This window comes from Python bivittatus, unplaced genomic scaffold, assembly GCF_059951505.1.
Source record: "Python bivittatus isolate LINGU-HERP-01145 unplaced genomic scaffold, Pbiv_v1 ctg000220_np1212, whole genome shotgun sequence".
Lineage (NCBI taxonomy): Eukaryota > Metazoa > Chordata > Lepidosauria > Squamata > Pythonidae > Python > Python bivittatus.
The window spans coordinates 10,453,199-10,471,787 of NW_028277048.1; the positions used below are offsets into that span (position 1 = coordinate 10,453,199).

Sequence of the window (18,589 nt, forward strand, 5' to 3'; positions counted from 1 at the left end):
CAATATACAGAGCTAGGCCAAGAAAACCATGCTCCACCAAGTCCAAAGAAAGTAATTATAGCTGGGAAGGGGGAGTCCACCCATCATCCTAAATACTGACAACCTCCCCAACCCCATCAATTCCTAGATTATGGAGTGCAGAGGATGGAACTGCTCTGGCCCCTGTGATTCTCCTCCCTCCACCTTGCCCACTATCGGGATGAGATGGGGAGGGGATTGGCTCCCTCATAGTTAATACTGTACACTCCCCATTACTGGAGAGGCTAGGGTAGGGGGGTGTCTCTCTCTCTCTCTCTGTATAGATATTTGTAAATATAATATTTATAATATTGCATTGAAAAAATAAAACTTAAAAAATAAAATGAAACACCATGTGTGTGAGGGGGAGGGAGGGAGAGTCCGTCCCAGCGGCACAGAGAATTGGTGGCTAGCTTGTTGGTGCCAGGGCAGTCATGTTTCTCCTCCGTTCCAGGGCCCCCCGCCCTTGCCCCAGCAAACTCCCAGCACAAGTTCTCATGCCACAGTTCAATACAAAGAAGCCACCAGTGGAGATTGTCCATGGGGTGGGGATAGGGGGAACCTGGCTTCTTTCTACCCTTGCCAACCCAGTTCTGTAGGCTTCAAAGCAGCAGGCTTGGTCGTCCGTTCTGACCATTCACTGTAGGAAAACAGCAAAAGTGTTATGGATAGAATGCATTTTGCTCCTTCCCCCAACTTCTAGATCAGTGCTTTTCAAACTTGGCAACTTTAAGGTGTTGACTTCAACTCCCAGAATTCCCCAGCCAGCATGGCTGGCTGGGGAATTCTGGGAGTTGAAGTCCACACATCTTAAAGTTGCCAAGTTTGAAAAACACCGTTCTAGATGATGATGCCATTAACATCCTCCAGATCCCTTCCAATATTTCCTCCCCAACCTGGCAGCATCTCCCTGCCTCATAATAATACTCAGCCCTGACATAATGCTTTGAGCAATCTGGAGTTACAGTTTTGTAACAGGGATACAAGTTTCACATTCTCTCAACAATCTGATGAGGCAGCCACGTTAGGTGGGTCAAGTATTTTTAGCTCCACTCTATGGATGGAAGGACCATGGGCTAAAAAGTGCAGCTGGCCTAACTCTGACAAGAGCCTCACCAAGTGAAGTTTTGAACAAGGGTGTTTCCTCAGTTGCAACTCAATCTCAAGATCATTATGCTCCAAAGCCATGCGCTTTTTGCACCCTGGCTCCCTCCCCACTCCTCCATCACTTTGTTCCCCTTTCCTTACTTCTGATCCCAAAGGTTAAAGAACTCACAAGTGGAGGTGCACTGGAGCAGAAAAGGCTCAGGCAGGCTTGAGGCAGAACTGTCAAAAGGAGTCTAGTCGGGGTAGACAAGAGAGGGGAGGGTGCCAACTCATGATGCTGAGAACAGGAAGAAGTGCGAATGGAAGGGGGTGGGGCACAGATACCTGGCCTGGTGGCTAAAATTCAGTGCCCACTACCCGGAACACGGGGCTGCCAGTGGGAGGGGAGACACTGTTCACTGCACAACCACCCTGCACAGATGTAGCGTTAAGCAGGGAGATGGAAAAGAATCAGGAGAGCGGCTTTTGGAGAGAGGAAGAGACAACAGGATAGGAAGGGGCTATGAAGGTGCCTTTTCAGTACCAAGAAACGTGGACCGCCCATTCAGGAGGAGGAAGGAAATTTTATTCCAAACTGAGGGCTAATGGAAAAGCAGGAGGGAGTCCTGTTGAGAGTATTGCTCGACAACCACTTCTCACCTGATTCGGGCAGGGAAGCTGATCTCAGCCCAGTCTCTTTCTGTAACTGAATCTCCTTTAGTGCAAATATTGATGTTGCTGCAAGAGAAGGAAGAAAAGAAAGACACAGAGCCAGTGAGAGAGCGCCAATTTCTAGGTCTGCTGTTCTAGCATGTCAGCATGTGCACTGCAGGATAAAAGCAATTTGGGTGTGTGCGTATCCATGTACGCACGTTTGCACTGACAAATTTTTGAATCCATTTTTTAAAAAATCTCTCTCCCAGTAAGGGATGTAGTAGATATAAATGTCCCTTAAAACCAACTTATAAATTGGGCCCATTCACAAACATGTCAAACCTGGGTAAAATGTTAAGCTCTGTTTAAATTCAAGACATGCGTTCTTTATTGAGCTTTGACGTATAGAAAAATGAAAGTTATCAATCAGTTAATGAATGTTAGCTGTTCCATTATGGCATGTGATGAAATGTATATTGCTTATTATCCAGTTACTGGTCCCTTTTGAAACCATAAGAGAAGTGTAACATAAACTAATACATTAAAGGTAATTATCACTATAAAAATGTTGTCACAATAGCATTGTGTAAAACAGGTGAAGTTCCTAACATGGCCTGTTTCACTTGGTTTGATGTTATGAAATGTCAACAAGTATCTAGGATTCTTAGAGAATACATTCATCACTAAAAAATATCAGTGTTTAGGTTATGGGAACAAATCCTCAAATAGGTCCCACACGGGAAGACTGAGGGCTCTTCCGCACAACCTGCTAACCAGAGACTGGAAATCTCTCTGCAAATGGATATAGAAGGTATGTCCAGATGATATTGGGCATAACTCACCAGACCTACTAAGAAGGCAGCCTGAACTCACCTTCCCAATCCAGTTTTAAAATGGTGTTTGCCAGTTTCTTCCAGCACAAGCCAGAATGGAAGTGTTTTGTACCAAGGTAAGGTTAGGGGCAGGGGTGGTTGCACCCACGCCACCCCGGTCCCTGGCCACTGACTTTTGTGTGGGAGGGGTTTGTCAGTGGGAGAGCTTGGGCTCACCTGATGTGCCAAAAAGCCACCTCTCCCACTTCTTTTGCCAAACCGTAGGTGGTGGGAGAAGCAAGAAGAGGGAAAGTGGCTTTTTTGGTGCCAAAAAGAGCCCCCTCCCAATTCCCTTCCCCAAAGGGGAGAAAACAGGAGTAGAAGCAACTCTGCATCTAGCCCCCTGCCACTTAGAAGCATGGGAAGAGGAGTGAGGAAAAGCAGCTCTGGGGGTGGGGGTGGGGGTGGGTGGGGGAGAGAATAAAACCACTTCCTGTCCTTCTCTCCCACTGCTTCTTCCCAGACCCATGGGAAGGATGGCACTTTTGCTGCCAGGTTTCCAATCCCATGCAGTCATTACTCCATGGGATCAGAAAACACGGCAACAGAAGATCCACTTCTTCCTCCTCTCCCCTGCTTTCATGGGAGAGGAGGAGGAGGAGAGGAGGAGCTCCTTGGGTGCCAGTCCTCCAATCCCACCGAAGGCTCACTCTGTGAGATCAGAGAACTGATAGCGAAGTCCTGTAGATACTCTGCTGCTAACAGCTGACATCAAATAAGGTGTTTCTCATGCAGCCTCCTCCCTGGCCTTCTTCTGCCTTGTTGTTGAGGTAGAAAAGAAGTTGGAATTTATGTCAGTACTTCTTTAGGCCAGCATATTCTTCTGGCAATCCTATTCTGGATGGCAGCCCTTCACTGCTGCCATGAGGAAGAGCCCCAAGATAAGAAAGTGGACTATGAAGTCATCTCAGAAAATGGGAAAACTAGAGTGCAGGATAATTAAAGCTAGGCTGAATAAGAGGGACAGAGGAAGCAAGAAGCAGGTAAGCGAGGTGCAAGTCTAAGGAAAAGCCTCTTCATACAATGTGCCAGAGAGTCAAATGGTAAATATTTTTGCTAGATCTTCTGTCCTTTTGTGACTGTAAATTGACAGGAATTATGATCAAATTTTCTCCCCAGCCTTTCATAGTGTACCACACTAATCCACTGGATTAGCTAAGTAACAAAATAACTGCAAAAAAGAGCACGGGTGCCCTTAAACTCTTAGCCCACCAATGAAAATATCCTCACCAGTTAACCACTACACCATAACAGATGGAACAGAGAAGTTAGTAAGACAGGATGGAGATCTCCTTCATGCCAAGAACTGGTCATAGCAAGCAAATGAATCCATGGTCCTTGTATCAATCACTTCATGCTTCCATCACACACCCTTCTCTCAACCTTGTTCTCATTTGCTCAGCCACTACTCAGCATCCCTGGTCTCCCTCCCTCCTCAGCCTCCACCTACTGTCCGGAAGTTTGAGGACCCGCTCTCCCAGACTGTGGAAGAACTGGTGACGCATGGCCTCATCTGCAGAGATCCGCTTCCTGCCCTCAAACTGCATTTGGGGAGAGAAAAAGAGAAGAGACAAGAGAACAATCCTAGTGATTAGATGAAGGCTAAATAATGGTATCTAGCTTTTTGCTCCTACTACAAAAGCAATCTTTTCCAAAAGGGAGCCTAGCCATTTAGTTACCACATGGTTGAAATCGCATGCTAAATTGTGTCCCAGTTCTCCAAAAAGAACATACTGTTAAAAATTCCCCATAACTTCTAAACACACCTACTGTACCCAAGTACTTCTATCTGCCTCCTCCCACTGCTAATGACAAAAGAAATCTCAGAACAAAATGGAGGCTCTGACCCAAAGCACAAGGAATGTGCAAAATAATTTTAAAGCTGGCTGGAAAAGCCCAATGATTTTAATTACCAACAATTACCAGAATACTTTGAATTGTAAAGTATTTCTAATCAAGTGTCAACTATGTATTACAGCCTACACAATTTTTTTTAAACGTACAGATTTTATATTTCCAGGCAGGCTACAAAAAACCCACAGGAGCTGCACAGGGCAGGCTGCCATCCATGCCTAATGCACAGTATTTGAACTGATGGATCAAAAGTTCTCCACCTATTTTGAACAACAGACAAATAAACAAAATCCTGCCAGCAATGAGCCTGCAGAAAAAGCAGGGGGGCTGATACAGATAGGATTCAAGCACTCTCCTACCTCTCAGACTGCAGTCACACTACATACTAGTACCCACAGGTTGTAGATTGAGGAATTGGGGCAAACAAAGCAGAATTATTTTTGCAGAAGCACCTCTCCTATGATGGATCCACTTGATTCCTTTTTAATGTACTCCACTTTAGAATTAGTTTTCATATATAAGTGTGTGTGTGTGTGCACACACCCATGTATATGTACGCATGCATGCACGCATACATTCCCAAAGAATAGCTCTGCAACAGTCCTTGAAGATAAGCAGCTTTACTTGAGGTCACTTCAGGTCCTAACTGGCAGCCCATTCTGTCCAATGCATTCATTCTTTGAAGAGAACAGGACAATGCTTTCTTTATATGGCCTCTACTTGTTAAGCAAGTTCATTGTTGCCTGCTTGCCATGGCAGGGAAGACTTTTCCACTGTCTGAGGCTGGGAAAGAAATGTAAGGAGTTTAGGACTCCTAGGAGGAAGTATCAGAGACCTCTAAGCCCTAATTCTCCAACCAGACAAAAACAATGGCTCACCTGCAGCAGCTTTCCTAAAAGGTCAACCCCATCATTGTCCAGCCTGTACGATTCAGGAGAGAAAAGAAAAGAAAGGTCAGACTCATAACCTCCTGAGGGGAACCGAGGCTCTGCTTCCCAGGACTGATGATGCTGCCCACTGTCCTTCCAGCATCTGAAGATGTAAAATACTTCATGTCCCTGAGTCAGCTATTCATCTGTAACTGCACCAGAGAGTCATCAATGCTTCTTCCACCCTTTGGAGCCAAGGCCCAAGCAAAGGTCTTGTTAATCCCCTTTTCTTCCCAGTAAAGCACAGCAAAGATTTTGGCCAAATGCTCACCTCATGCATTCTGGCTACTCACACACATCTATTTGGGTCTTGGCTCCTGCCTGGAATTCAGCAGAGAAGGTACCCCAGGCAAAGCTCTTTGCCTGCATCTCTGCTGGAACAAAAAGCAACTGAAAGGCCTAAACAGGAAATACCTCCAGCACAAGCTTCAGGGAGGGCCTGACTCATGGGCTAGCTTCTACTTAGGTGTATCTGCTCTCCACACTCCACACTGAGAGAGGGGGAAAGCATGAAAAACTATCTATGGCTGCACAATGAGTACATCTCTCTCTTTTCTTGTTCTTAAGAAGCCTCTACTTTTAATGACTGAAAAGACATACAGTACATGAAATTATCCAGACTGTGTTGTGTCAGCATCCTACCCCACTCTTCTGAGGGCACAGCAATCTTTCTCCTTCTCTTTTCTGGGATGACTACAGCAGATCGTCACCCATCAAAGGCTACCACATCTGACACTCACCTTGGGGCATGGTTGATCAGGGCCTCAGAACGGTATTTGGGGTAATTATAGGCTCGGAATTCTTCATTGGACAGGATTCCAGGCCACGTCTCTTCATTGGGTGTCCCTGGCCACAGAGAGAAGAAGAAGCAGAGTTCAGAAAAGGAGTGAACAATGAGGCTTCCAAAGAGCATGGATTTTCATGTCACATGAAAGCAGCAAAGAGGAAGATGAGAAACAAGATCATTTCAACATCACAGCTAAGAGACGAAGCTCTTCCTCCTCCTGGATAGTTTTTGTCCCAGCTGATATGGATGATTTTTTTCCTCTTTGCTCTCCTGCTCCCTTTCTCCTTTTGTATTGTATCTTTCAAATTTTAAGTGAGGTCAGAGACACACTTTTTTAGTGACAGATAGGCTGATCTGGGAGGGTTTTTTAAAAATGTGCTTTGTCTTTGATCAACTTATTTGTACCCCAGTGTTCTGACTGGGATCCCTGAAGAAGCTCTTAACCTCCATTATGACACTATAGAGCAACCTCTCTGATGGTCCTCATTTCCTTGCCTCCCATTCCATCATTGATTTCTCAGCAGTGCAACCCTGGCAGATATTTACCCAATATCCGAAAAATGAAATGCAGCTGCTCCTCAACTGTGGAGCCTGGGAAGAGTGGCCGTCCTGTGGACATCTCATAGAAAATGCAGCCCACACCCCTGTGGAGAGAGGCAGGCACATTTCACTGTCAACTCAGAGAAAACAGGAAGGACCACAACTTTGTGCTGTCAATCGCAGTTCCTAATTTTGACCTCTTATCTCTGTTGTGGTGATTGAACAAAATCACTGGTAGACCAACAAAAGACTTCTATTATGGGATTTTGCTGGTCAGCCAATGATTTTGTTTGATGTTTGAAACCATCTTTTTAAAAATCAAAAATTTGCCTCAAGATATATAATAGTCCACACCCAAAAAAAGAGGGGGGGGGGTTACATTTTGCAACCAGAATGCAATTTAAGCAAACAGTCATCTATTTGTGCCTTCTGCTAAGAGAGGAGCAATTAAGATTTCTAATGACCAATATGTGGAATTTTGCAAATATCCAAAAATGTACTTAGGGTTTTAAACAGATCATTGAATTCATCTCTACTAACCCAATCCCCGTTCCTTGAGGAATCCAGTGGAGGCATTCTGGGGAATGTTTGCATTGCTCACCAGTAGAGATCATGCTAATAGGACCAGTGAGCTTGAAACCATTGTCCTCCTTAGAACACATTAAATATTAGCACCTGTATATTACTGGAAATATCAGTTCAGGTTAATAAGCTGACTTGTCTGCCATGAATAGCCTCTGCTTTATAGAACTGATGCTATGCTTCCAGAGGGCCACACAATGCAGTTTGAAACTTAACCCTCACTTAATTATGGTAATTGGGATTGCAATTTCTATCACTAAGTGACACAGTCGTAAAGTGTTATGCCACATGACCATGCTGCTTAGCGATGGAAATTCTGGCACTTCCAGTTGCCGTTGTTAAGTGAATCACTGCGGGTTGTTAAGCAAGGATGTCATATGGTCGCTATTTGCAGCCTCCTGCCAGTTTCCCCATTGACTTTGCTTGCCGGAACGGGCAAAAAAGGTCACAAATGATGATCATGCAACTGCAGGATGCTGCAATGTCATAACTGCAAGCCGGGCACCAAGCACCCAGGTCACAAAGATGCTGTGACCAACATTAAGTGTGAAGACCAGTCATAAGTACCAGTCGTTCAGCTTCACTGTAAATTTGAACAGTCGCAAAAACAAGTGGTCATTAAGTGAGGACCACCTGTACTCTAGTGCAGCCTTGAGGATTTGACTGGAGCTGCAGAGACCCAAACTGGGGTTAGCTGCTTTAGGGAGTCAGCAGCTGTGCATTTCGCTCTTCACCCCAGCTTCAGTCCTCTTTTTCTGTTCTGCAACAACTTCCTTCCTGAGCTCTAGATGGCCTGAAGTGTATGTTTATTAATGAACAGGGCACAGAGCCTCAGTTTTCCATACAAATCAGGAAGAACAAAAACTGAACCTTTTTGAAGATGATGGAAAAAACAGAAAACTTATTTTCTAAAAACTTATGATTAACTAAAATAACTCACTTCATGCAAGTCTCTTTTGAACTTAGGAACACTTTTTTGAACTTAGGTATCACTGAAATGAGAGTCCTACAGTGTGGCAAATGAATAGGTTACCCTGGGGAATCAGAAAAACAAGAGCATCCAGGGAGTCAGAGAGAATCCATACCACATGTCAATCTGGGTGGAGTATTCCGTCGAGCCCAGCAGGATATCAGGTGGTCGGTACCAAAGTGTTACCACCTCATTGGAGTAGGTCTTGGTGGGGATGGATTTTGCCCGGGCTAGTCCTGTAAAACACAGAAAGTTATATTGAATAAAGTTATATTATATTCTTGGAAGCTTGGTATTCAGACAAGGCAGCAATCAACAGACACATAGAGATAAACAGCATCTACACACTATTCAAAAGAGACAATAGAAAGGAAAACAAAAGACCAGAACATCTCCTCACCAGCAATCATCACCCAGATAAGCAGAGGTTACCACCAGGCACAGAATCAAGCAGTGAACAATACCCTAATCAAGGAACTACCAGAGGAACAAAACAAAACCCCCACCCCCACCAACACTGGCAGGGCATGCCACAGTATATAAACAGAGAGCAAACCCCATCCCATTCTAGCACTGAAGATGTTACCTAGCCGGGTAACGAAATATTTGCAAGAAAAGAACCAAGCTAAGAACCCCAAGGACTCCACGGTTCAACCCTGAGCTACACATATTCACCTCTATTAGAAAGTTATATATTTGCTAAAGCTGGGCCATTCCATAGAGCAGAGAATAAGAACTGAGAGCCCCCAGTCTCCCCCTCCTCCCCCTTTTTTTAAACAACTGTTACAGCCCATGGAATTGCACCAGTGAAATTTGGCAATGCATTGCCAAACGTTGGAGGTGTGATGGGTATTAAAAATCTGGCCCAATCCTCATATCACTGCCCACCCCTCAAGGCCATCAGTCACCAAGAATAATAGCATGACAGTCCAAAAGTTGCTGGGATAAAGAGCAAAAGAGGATTTGACTGTACTCACCAAAATCTGCTAGTTTGAGCTCCCCCCTCTCATTAATAAGCAAATTCTGGGGCTTCAAGTCTCGGTGCAACACCTTCTGACGGTGACAATAGGCTAGGCCACGCAGCAGCTGGAACAGAAACAACTAGAAGAGGAAACAAAGCCATCTAAGTGAATTCTTCTAGGCGCACACGATTCCCCACCATTCAGAGTGTAATTCATATTGCATAACATTTAATGTTCTTAAAACAGACATAATATGTACACTTGTAATGCATTTATATACAATATCTGATCTGTACAGCTTGCCTTCTTTTCCTAATATACTTCCAAATCATACAATGGCGTCACATCTATAACCAGGGTAGCATCTAAGGAAAATACATATAGTGGGGCAAAAAAGTATTTAGTCAGCCACCAATTGTGCAAGTTCTCCCACTTAAAAAGATGAGAGAGGCCTGTAATTTTCATCATAGGTATACCTCAACTATGAGAGACAAAATGGGGGGAAAATCCAGAAAATCACATTGTCTGATTTTTAAAGAATTTATTTGCAAATCATGGTGGAAAATAAGTATTTGGTCAATATCAAAAGTTCATCTCAATACTTTGTTATATATCCTTTGTTGGCAATGACAGAGGTCAAACGTTTTCTGTAAGTCTTCACAAGGTTTTCACACACTGTTGCTGGTATTTTGGCCCATTCCTCCATGCAGATCTCCTCTAGAGCAATGATGTTTTGGGGCTGTCGCTGGGCAACACGGACTTTCAACTCCCTCCAAAGGTTTTCCATGGGGTTGAGATCTAGAGACTGGCTAGGCCACTCCAGGACCTTGAAATGCTTCTTACGAAGCCACTCCTTCGTTGCCCGGGCAGTGTGTTTGGGATCATTATCATGCTGAAAGACCCAGCCACGTTTCATCTTCAATGCCCTTGCTGATGGAAGGAGGTGTTCACTCAAAATCTCACGATACATGGCCCCATTCATTCTTTCCTTTACACAGATCAGTCGTCCTGGTCCCTTTGCAGAAAAACAGCCCCAAAGCATGATGTTTCCACCCCCATGCTTCACAGTAGGTATGGTGTTCTTTGGATGCAACTCAGCATTCTCTCTCCTCCAAACACGAGGAGTTGAGTTTAGACCAAAACGTTCTACTTTGGTTTCATCTGACCATATGACATTCTCCCAATCCTCTTCTGGATCATCCAAATGCTCTCTAGCAAACTTCAGACGGGCCCAGACATGTACTGGCTTAAGCAGGGGGACACATCTGGCACTGCAGGATTTGAGTCCCTGGCGGTGTAGTGTGTTACTGATGGTAGCCTTTGTTACTTTGGTCCCAGCTCTCTGCAGGTCATTCACTAGGTCCCCCGTGTGGTTCTGGGATTTTTGCTCACCGTTCTTGTGATCATTTTGACCCCACGGGGTGAGATCTTGCGTGGAGCCCCAGATCGAGGGAGATTATCAGTGGTCTTGTATGTCTTCCATTTTCTAATTATTGCTCCCACAGTTGATTTCTTCACACCAAGCTGCTTGCCTACTGCAGATTCAGTCTTCCCAGCCTGGTGCAGGTCTACAATTTTGTTTCTGTGTCCTTCAACAGCTCTTTGGTCTTGGCCATAGTGAAGTTTGGAGTGTGACTGTTTGAGGTTGTGGACAGGTGTCTTTTATACTGATAACAAGGTCAAACAGGTGCCATTACTACAGGTAACGAGTGGAGGACAGAGGAGCCTCTTAAAGAAGTAGTTACAGGTCTGTGAGAGCCAGACATCTTGCTTGTTTGTAGGTGACCAAATACTTATTTTCCATCATGATTTGCAAATAAATTCTTTAAAAATCAGACAATGTGATTTTCTGGATTTTTTTTCTCATTTTGTCTCTCATAGTTGAGGTATACCTATGATGGAAATTACAGGCCTCTCTCATCTTTTTAAGTGGGAGAACTTGCACAATTGGTGGCTGACTAAATACTTTTTTGCCTCACTGTAGCTAAAGAATGAAAAAACAAAACAAAACCCATTTCTCTTTACTGGGCATCACTGCTTTTGATCATTTGGGGACATATGAATCTCCAGAAGCGCATTTAGTGCATTTATGTAGGAATGTCCAATAGCAGCTCCATTTGGGTCCAAAATTTGCATCATGATATATTCAGTTTTTCTCACACATTACATAGGATCCATGACTTAGTTCAGATTTCAGTCAACTGGACATATACTTGCAGAGGACATTTTTAGCCCCTGAACATGTGATCCTTAGAAGCTCTGTTCCTTTTATATCATTAAAGGGAGATAGAAAAAGAAATCAAGCTGGGATCATGGGAGCTGAAGTCCAACACAGCTTGGGAAATCCTGGTACAGAACATGTTTCACTTTTCAGTAAAACATTAACAACATATATGGAACATTTGACTTACTGTGATGGTCTTTTTCTACAATGGATGGAGGTTATCCATAATTGCTTCTCCCATTCACTCCAGCAGACAGGAACAAATATTCCTTGATGCCCCTATATGGGGAGAGAGCAACCTCCAAACCAACTGATGGAATTAACAAGCAACATGAGAATTCCAAGATTAGTAAGAAGACAGAAAAAAAGCCCGGCTGTTCACAAGGAACTGGACACGGGAGAGTTGAATACCCTCTGTCCACTATAGAAAAAAAACTATAATGAGAGTCCAATGTTTCTTTTTCCTAAGGAGAGGAGGATATCCACAGCTGGGATCTACCAAAGCATTTCCAAAAGTTGCAGGGGCAATCTGTTTGCTGAATGTTATATATGTGGAACCAGTTCTGCCAAAGGAGGCATCAGCCAAGGCTTGCACATTCAAACTGTAATGCTACACAAAGGAAGAAATGAATGACCATGCAGCTGCCTTACTAATGTCTAACAGGACAGCATTAGTGACAAGGGCTACAGAACTGGCTGCAATCTTAGTAGAACAAGTTGTGACCCTGGCCAACACAGCAGCAGAGCAAGCCTTAACAGAAAGAGCTATGCAGACCAAGATTCACCTGCAAAGAGTTGCAGAAAATTACTCTGTGCCACAGTGGCTGTTGAAATGAAACAATCTGAAACCCAAAGATAAACCTTGACAGTTTGATGAAATCTAGCTTATGCTAGTCCTTTTTAACCTAGACAGAAGAAAAGGTTGGGAGGCACAGCTCCTATGTATGCTGAAAAACGGGACTGACCTTAGGCATAAATGATGGAACAGTTCAGGGCACATACATATGTGGCACTGCAAGTTCAGAAATATGACAGGTTGAAATAACAGCAATTAATGACTCTGAACAGTGACAGAAAAAGTGGGAAGGCAAAAAGCAGACCTGGAAGCCATCCAAAACTTATCATGTCTGCCACTGCTGCTGCCCGTGTGGAGAATCAGAAGAAATAATTCAGTTTCCCGTTGGAGACATGAGGAGATCCACTGAGGTTTCCCCAAATAGTGATTCTATTGAAGATCTACTGTTTGACATTCTTCTCCAAGATCAATTGGACAATCAAATCAATCAGCCATCAATGGAAGACACTTTGGATGCACTCCACCAAGATAGAAATCAGATGCAAACACTGACATCATAATTTGGAGACCTCATTCCTCACAGAGTGAAACTTGCTACTTCCTTCATTCAGGTCAGATATGCACCCAGGCCATGGTGTTTTCCATCAGGATCATGTTGTTGAAACAACAAAGAAGAGGACTGAAGCTAAGCAAAGCCAGATGAATTGCCTTGAACTCCAGGAAGTTGGTAAGGAAGGAGCAACAGCCCTGAGCTTTGCAGCTCAAATAATGCCACCGACAGCTGATCTAAGTGGTGACTACTGCTGGAGGAGAGCATGACCAGAAAGTCTTTCCCTGTTGAAATACTGGAGACATCCACCAGCAGCACCTTCTTAGGTGAAGTCAGAGAGGCAGTGATTCCATGACCTCACAACTATTTCCTTCAGAAATGGCAGAAGTTCCAAGAGGAATATACAAGACTGATCCTGCACCTATGCATGAAACCATGAGTTCCTAGAGGCGAGCTAGAGTTAGAACATGCAAGAGCAATCTGGCAAGGTTCTGCAATTATCTCTCCCATTTTTTGGAACGCAGGCTATAGTTAAATGTTGAACACTGTACCAAAGTGCAGAATGAGTAGGAAAAAGCTGTGTCTTTCATGGCCCCAGAGTAGTCAGACATAAAGTCATTGTCTGCACTCTGCAGATGCAGAAACAGACCTCATAAGAAAACCATCTAGGTAGAGGTAAACATGAATTTCCCAATTCCACAGAAACATCACTAATGCAAACAGTGAATATTCTAGGAACTAACATCAAGCTGAAGGAGAAAATATTGTATTGAAAACAGTTCTCCAAACATTTTAACCGGAGGAACTGGTGGTGAAAGGGGTGAATCAAAATATGCAGATAGGCCTCCTGAAGATCCAGGGAGGCCAGAATGTTTCAGCTTAAGAGACACTCCATGATGGAATCTAATGACTCCATACAACGTCTGCATTATTCTATGTGCTGATTCACCCACTTCAAATCTAGTATGGCTCTCCTCATCTCTTCTTCCTGGGAACCACCAATTATATAGTAGCACCTGAGGATCTTTCAGCAGGTGGAAATGGTTCAATGGCCTTGATGGCCAGGAAAGGATCTATCGCCCACAGTGACAGTCCTCCTGATTTCAGAACCTGAGGAAAGAAATGAAAAAATCACACAGAATATCTTTGCTGCATGTGCAAAGCACTCAAGAGTCTGATGTTCAGTGAACCAATGATGCCTGTCTTTTACTGGTAAATTCTTGTTATCACTGCTATTTGTGATCCCCTTTGCAAAGATGTGAACAGCAGATCCTCTGAAATGAAAATGGGAAGGTTGTTTCAGCTATATGAGAGTCCAGACTCCAAACTGATCCAAGAAGGGACAAAAAGAATGAGTCTGTCTCTGGGACTTTCACTAATGTCTCACCTAGATGAGACCAGAGAGCCATCATTTTTTCCTTAGGTTCCACCAGGACTTCATCTAAGGAATCCTCCAATGACCTGCAACCTTTAAAGCTCCTAGGGGTAAGAACAGTATCTACATTCTTCTTAGTATCTACATTCCAATATGTTAACTTGCAAATGACCACATCTCATGGCATGGTCTTGGTTGAGAATTATAGTATGTTGAGGCTGAAATCTGCTATGAAGGCAGCTTTACTGCCCAGGTAACTAACCCCCTGGCATATTGCAACTAAATCCAAAGAAGGTAGCAGAAACTGCTTAGGCTAAAGAACAGAGGCCATAGCAATTGAGAGATAGCACTGGCTGTCTTTATGTCAAGACATCTGATCACATTTAAGAAGAACATTGTTGCATATTCTATTAGGATAATGGAAGTTTTATCCAGCATCATGCCTGAAACCAATGGGTCACTGGAGCAACTACTAAAGGAACCTTTAAAGATTCCATGCAGAAAGAGAGAAAGATAGGGGTATCTGGCCACTATCGGTCACCAATTTTGAGTGAAAGCTCATTTGGTTTTCATGACCAGATTGGCCAGTTACTGGGAGGCGGTTAGAAATTAGCCTCTTACTGACTTTCTTAGTCAAAAGTGAGAAATCCATGTGAGAAAAAAGGCTCTGAAAAGGCTCTAATTTTCTTGTCCTCTTCAGCCTCCCTATCAAAGGGAAAGAACGGAACTGATTCACTTGAGGCAGCAAGACATTCTACCATCTCCTCTCACTCTTCTGGGTGAGGCCCAGTTTGCAGTTTTTCCCAGGTGCCTTGGATTAAGCAAAGAGGGAGAAGACCCTGAGGAAGACTGGGACTACTTGTGACACAACTGCTGCTTAAGGCAGCAGCTCCTGCACACCAGGTTACCCATAGGAAATGGAGGCAGCTGAGCAAGATGAAGTTCCTGATTTCTCTTCCAATCATCAGGGATACAACTATGAGGTAAACTTTCTCAGGGGAGTGTGACTTGAACTTCAGAATCCAGGGAGTGGACAGAATGAGAGGCGCAAAGAATTCTATGATGATTACGTGCCTAAAATCCAACTTCACATTCCAGGTGGAGGGAGGACCCCCCCCCCAATCATCCATAGTGGGGAATCAGCGGTCTTCACCCCAGGTTCCATCCACTATAGTCCTCGGGAGGAGTGAGAGCATACCTCATGCCCTGAAAAAAATTGTGCACCTATATCAGTTGACACAGGTGCTCCCATGGATGTTAGTTGCAAATGGAGCGCGTGGTCAACCCTCCTGCAAAAATAGCCAGGCATAGGGCAGAGCCCTGAGGTAAGTGATCTTAGCTCTTGAGTAGGACACCTGAATAATCCAGCAAGAGCTCCTTGAGAAGTGGAGAAGGAAGGACCAGAAAACCAGCCTGGAGGTTGCTCTCTCCCCCTATAGGGAGAGCAAGAAATTCACAGTACTGCCTGTTGAAAGGAGTGGAAGGAGGAAGCCAACTAAGAATACTCTCCTCCACTACAAGAAAACATATCAGATCCCCCACTGGAATCTGCAGTTAATCTGAGCCTTTGCTGGCACTGTCAGCAATTCTGCTATCACTCAAGAAGCTGAAGCAATTGCTGAAAGGAAAGGATCAGCCGTACTAAGATGGGAATTAACCCTTACCTTCACATTGTGCATATTTATTACGTTCCCACAATCATCTAGATACTGTTTGAGGTCTTTATCCTGAGGAAGAAAAGGATAGGATCTTATCTCTGGCACATTTAGTGTTTCAACAAGACATATTGCTAGACAATTAAATCAGAGGGTCTTAATGCTGAGTAAACACAGACTGGCAGACATAGCTTTACAGCTGGAAGAGGCACTGCATGTTGCTCTCACTCTTCCCAAGATATAATGGACCAACACAGCAATCTGAGAACCGGTAGAACCCCAAGCATTCACCTCTGCCTCAACGGTATTCCAGCCTGAATAGCCTGAACTGGAGTGAGAGAGAGATGCCCCATACTGGCTGGTTCCCATGCTGACTCAGCTTAATGAAGGCATATGCATTGAGAGGAACAAGCTTGATTGGGCCCTATGGTGATCCCCCTATAGCTTAGGAATTAGGAAAATTGAAGAATAGGAGAAGACTGATGGAAGCCAGTCCCTCGTTCAATTCTTTATTCATAGCTCCACCAGGAAGCATTAACCAGAAGGCATTACAAGCCACTTATCTTTCAGCCCCAGAAACTTCCCATGTGAAGTAGGAAAGTAACAATAGAGATCTGCAGCATACGTTTTATTTAGTACAGAAGTCAAATATATGAAGCACTTTGCATTCTTAGGAGGAGGAGTTATTGTGACATTTATTAAGCTTTTGGAACTTAATCTTTGAGAACTACCATAGGTTCCACCCAAGCTACAAAACTTGCTGCTGAACTGGCTGTTCTAAAAAGGTGGAGAGAATTCTCTTAAGAGCACTTGAAAACTACAATTCCCAGGAGTCTTCAGGAGAACATCACAATTGCCTGTAGCTTAAGCAGCATCATTTTTCAAACCAGCTTGTATATTAGGAAAGGTGGTGAAGGGTGATCTTAATTTTTTGAATCTTACTGAGAACTGGATTTTTACACATAAAGTCGTATTCCAATGTATTGCATTCCCTCCCCTCCTCCATATACTTACTAAATACTCGAAGACAAGAGTCAGGGATTTCTCTGTATGGATGATATCATGCAGGGTCACTATATTGGCATGTTTCAAATCCTTTAGAAGTGAAACTGGAAGAGAGAGAAAGAAGGATGGGGGACACGAGATCTGCATCACAAACACTTCTAACAGTCTAATGCAATCATTTCCAAACCTGTGGCTTTGAGAGAATTACTTGTGCTTATTATAAAATAAGACAATTCAATGTTCCTGTGAGCCCAAAGCATGCCAAGGAGCTATCTGTTGTGTTTCTGTAAAGTTAAGTGTTCTAGCCTAGAATTCAATTATGGGAAAATTAGAGACCAACTTTTCTCTGCGTAGAGGAGCGGAACTGCAGCCCAGCGCTGAACTGGGTATAAATGCAGAAGTGCTTTTACATGTTGGCACTTCTGTCTCTCTGCTATCATAATGTCCTTTCTTCCTCCTTCTCATGCAGATACAAATGGAGGGGGGTCCCTCTTCATAAACTGTTTTACAGGGCCACTGAGATTGGAGGAGCTTGGGCAAGAATGTCAAGATGGAAGGGGTGCGTCCATCTACTGAAGCTCGGCCAGTGCGCTTGCTGAACAGTGGGCCCACTGGATTGCTTCTCTGCTCTTTCATTTCTCCACAGGACTGCATGCCTAGGCACTTTGTCTTTTTAATAGTTTGAGAATCAGTTGTCCTGTTTAAGGCTGGTGACGTCTGCCTTAATTATGCTAGCATCTTTTGAAAATCCAGGGTCCTGCTGACAGCCTGCAAATACTTCTCTTGCACATTGGCAGGAAGACTGCAGCTTAATCCTAAATATACAAGTGCTGAAGGAAAAGTAATGCTCCGTCTCTATAGCTTTAGTTAAAATATCCCTATTCATTTATTTTATAAATGAAACAGGAAAATGATCCTTGAAATAAACTCTTTTGTTACCTGAGTTTACATAATCCCAACCATTTGCTACACATTTCTGCCAATGATGGACAAGCTTCTTAAAGAATACCCATACTTTGTCTGACAATCCTTTCCACCTTTGTGAGTCAGATGCTCACAAAGATATCCCTTTAATTTGAGGAAAGGTGGAAGCTGTATGGCACCAAGTCTTACTGTATGGCAGATGGGGGTAACACATTGAGATCCAACTTAGTAAATTGTCTCTTGGGTGGCTCTTGAAGTGTGAGGTCTAGTGCTATCTTACTGCTGCAAACTTTCCTTCTTGTGCTTTTGAACTCTCCTTAATTATGTTTCAAAGTTCTGAGTGTTGCAATGTAGCACTCTGAATTGATAATGGCGCCAGGTTCAAGAAAATGAATGGGAATACTGCCATCTCCATCCCAAAAAACCCTGGAACCATGAATTTTCCTGCCGAAGCCTGGATTTGAACTTTTTTTTCCACAGATGAAACTGTGCGATGATATTCCATGGACTGATGCTTCATTTCTGGGTCATAATGATGAGCCCATGTTTCATCAGTTATCATGATGCTGTGAAGAAATTCCTCACCTTCATTCTCACTGTGTGACAACAATTGCTAGCAAATTTCACACACACACACACATATATATATATTGTATGTATGTATGTATGTTTTAACAGCAATAATAAGAATACAAACTAAAATAGAACAGAGAAAACAAAAAAGAAGGAAATAATAGAAAAAGCTAAAAGTGCAATAAGAAAAAAAGTAGAAGTAGAAAAAAGAGAAAGATATAAAGAAAGATATA

The 18,589-nt window shown here is 43.5% G+C and overlaps 1 protein-coding gene across 6 annotated transcripts in view; it reads right to left on the reverse strand.

The window, feature by feature from the left end:
• Positions 1-271: 271 nt before the first annotated feature.
• CDK16 (cyclin dependent kinase 16) overlaps positions 272-18,589 on the reverse strand; it is a 59,083-nt gene continuing 40,765 nt past the window's right edge. For 4 of the 6 annotated variants that reach the window (XM_025163646.2, XM_088137865.1, XM_025163645.2 and 1 more), the window contains 9 exons: positions 16,869-16,963; positions 15,864-15,926; positions 9,270-9,393; positions 8,408-8,528; positions 6,747-6,844; positions 6,154-6,259; positions 5,363-5,405; positions 4,081-4,171; positions 1,669-1,842 (listed from right to left, as the gene is read on the reverse strand). In XM_025163646.2, coding sequence (XP_025019414.1) covers positions 1,670-1,842; positions 4,081-4,171; positions 5,363-5,405; positions 6,154-6,259; positions 6,747-6,844; positions 8,408-8,528; positions 9,270-9,393; positions 15,864-15,926; positions 16,869-16,963 — 914 coding nt within the window. In that variant the 3' untranslated portion in view covers position 1,669. Of the gene's footprint in view, positions 659-1,668; positions 1,843-4,080; positions 4,172-5,362; positions 5,406-6,153; positions 6,260-6,746; positions 6,845-8,407; positions 8,529-9,269; positions 9,394-15,863; positions 15,927-16,868; positions 16,964-18,589 lie in introns of those variants that run through there. The other 2 variants (XM_088137867.1, XM_088137866.1) reach the window with 2 other exon arrangements.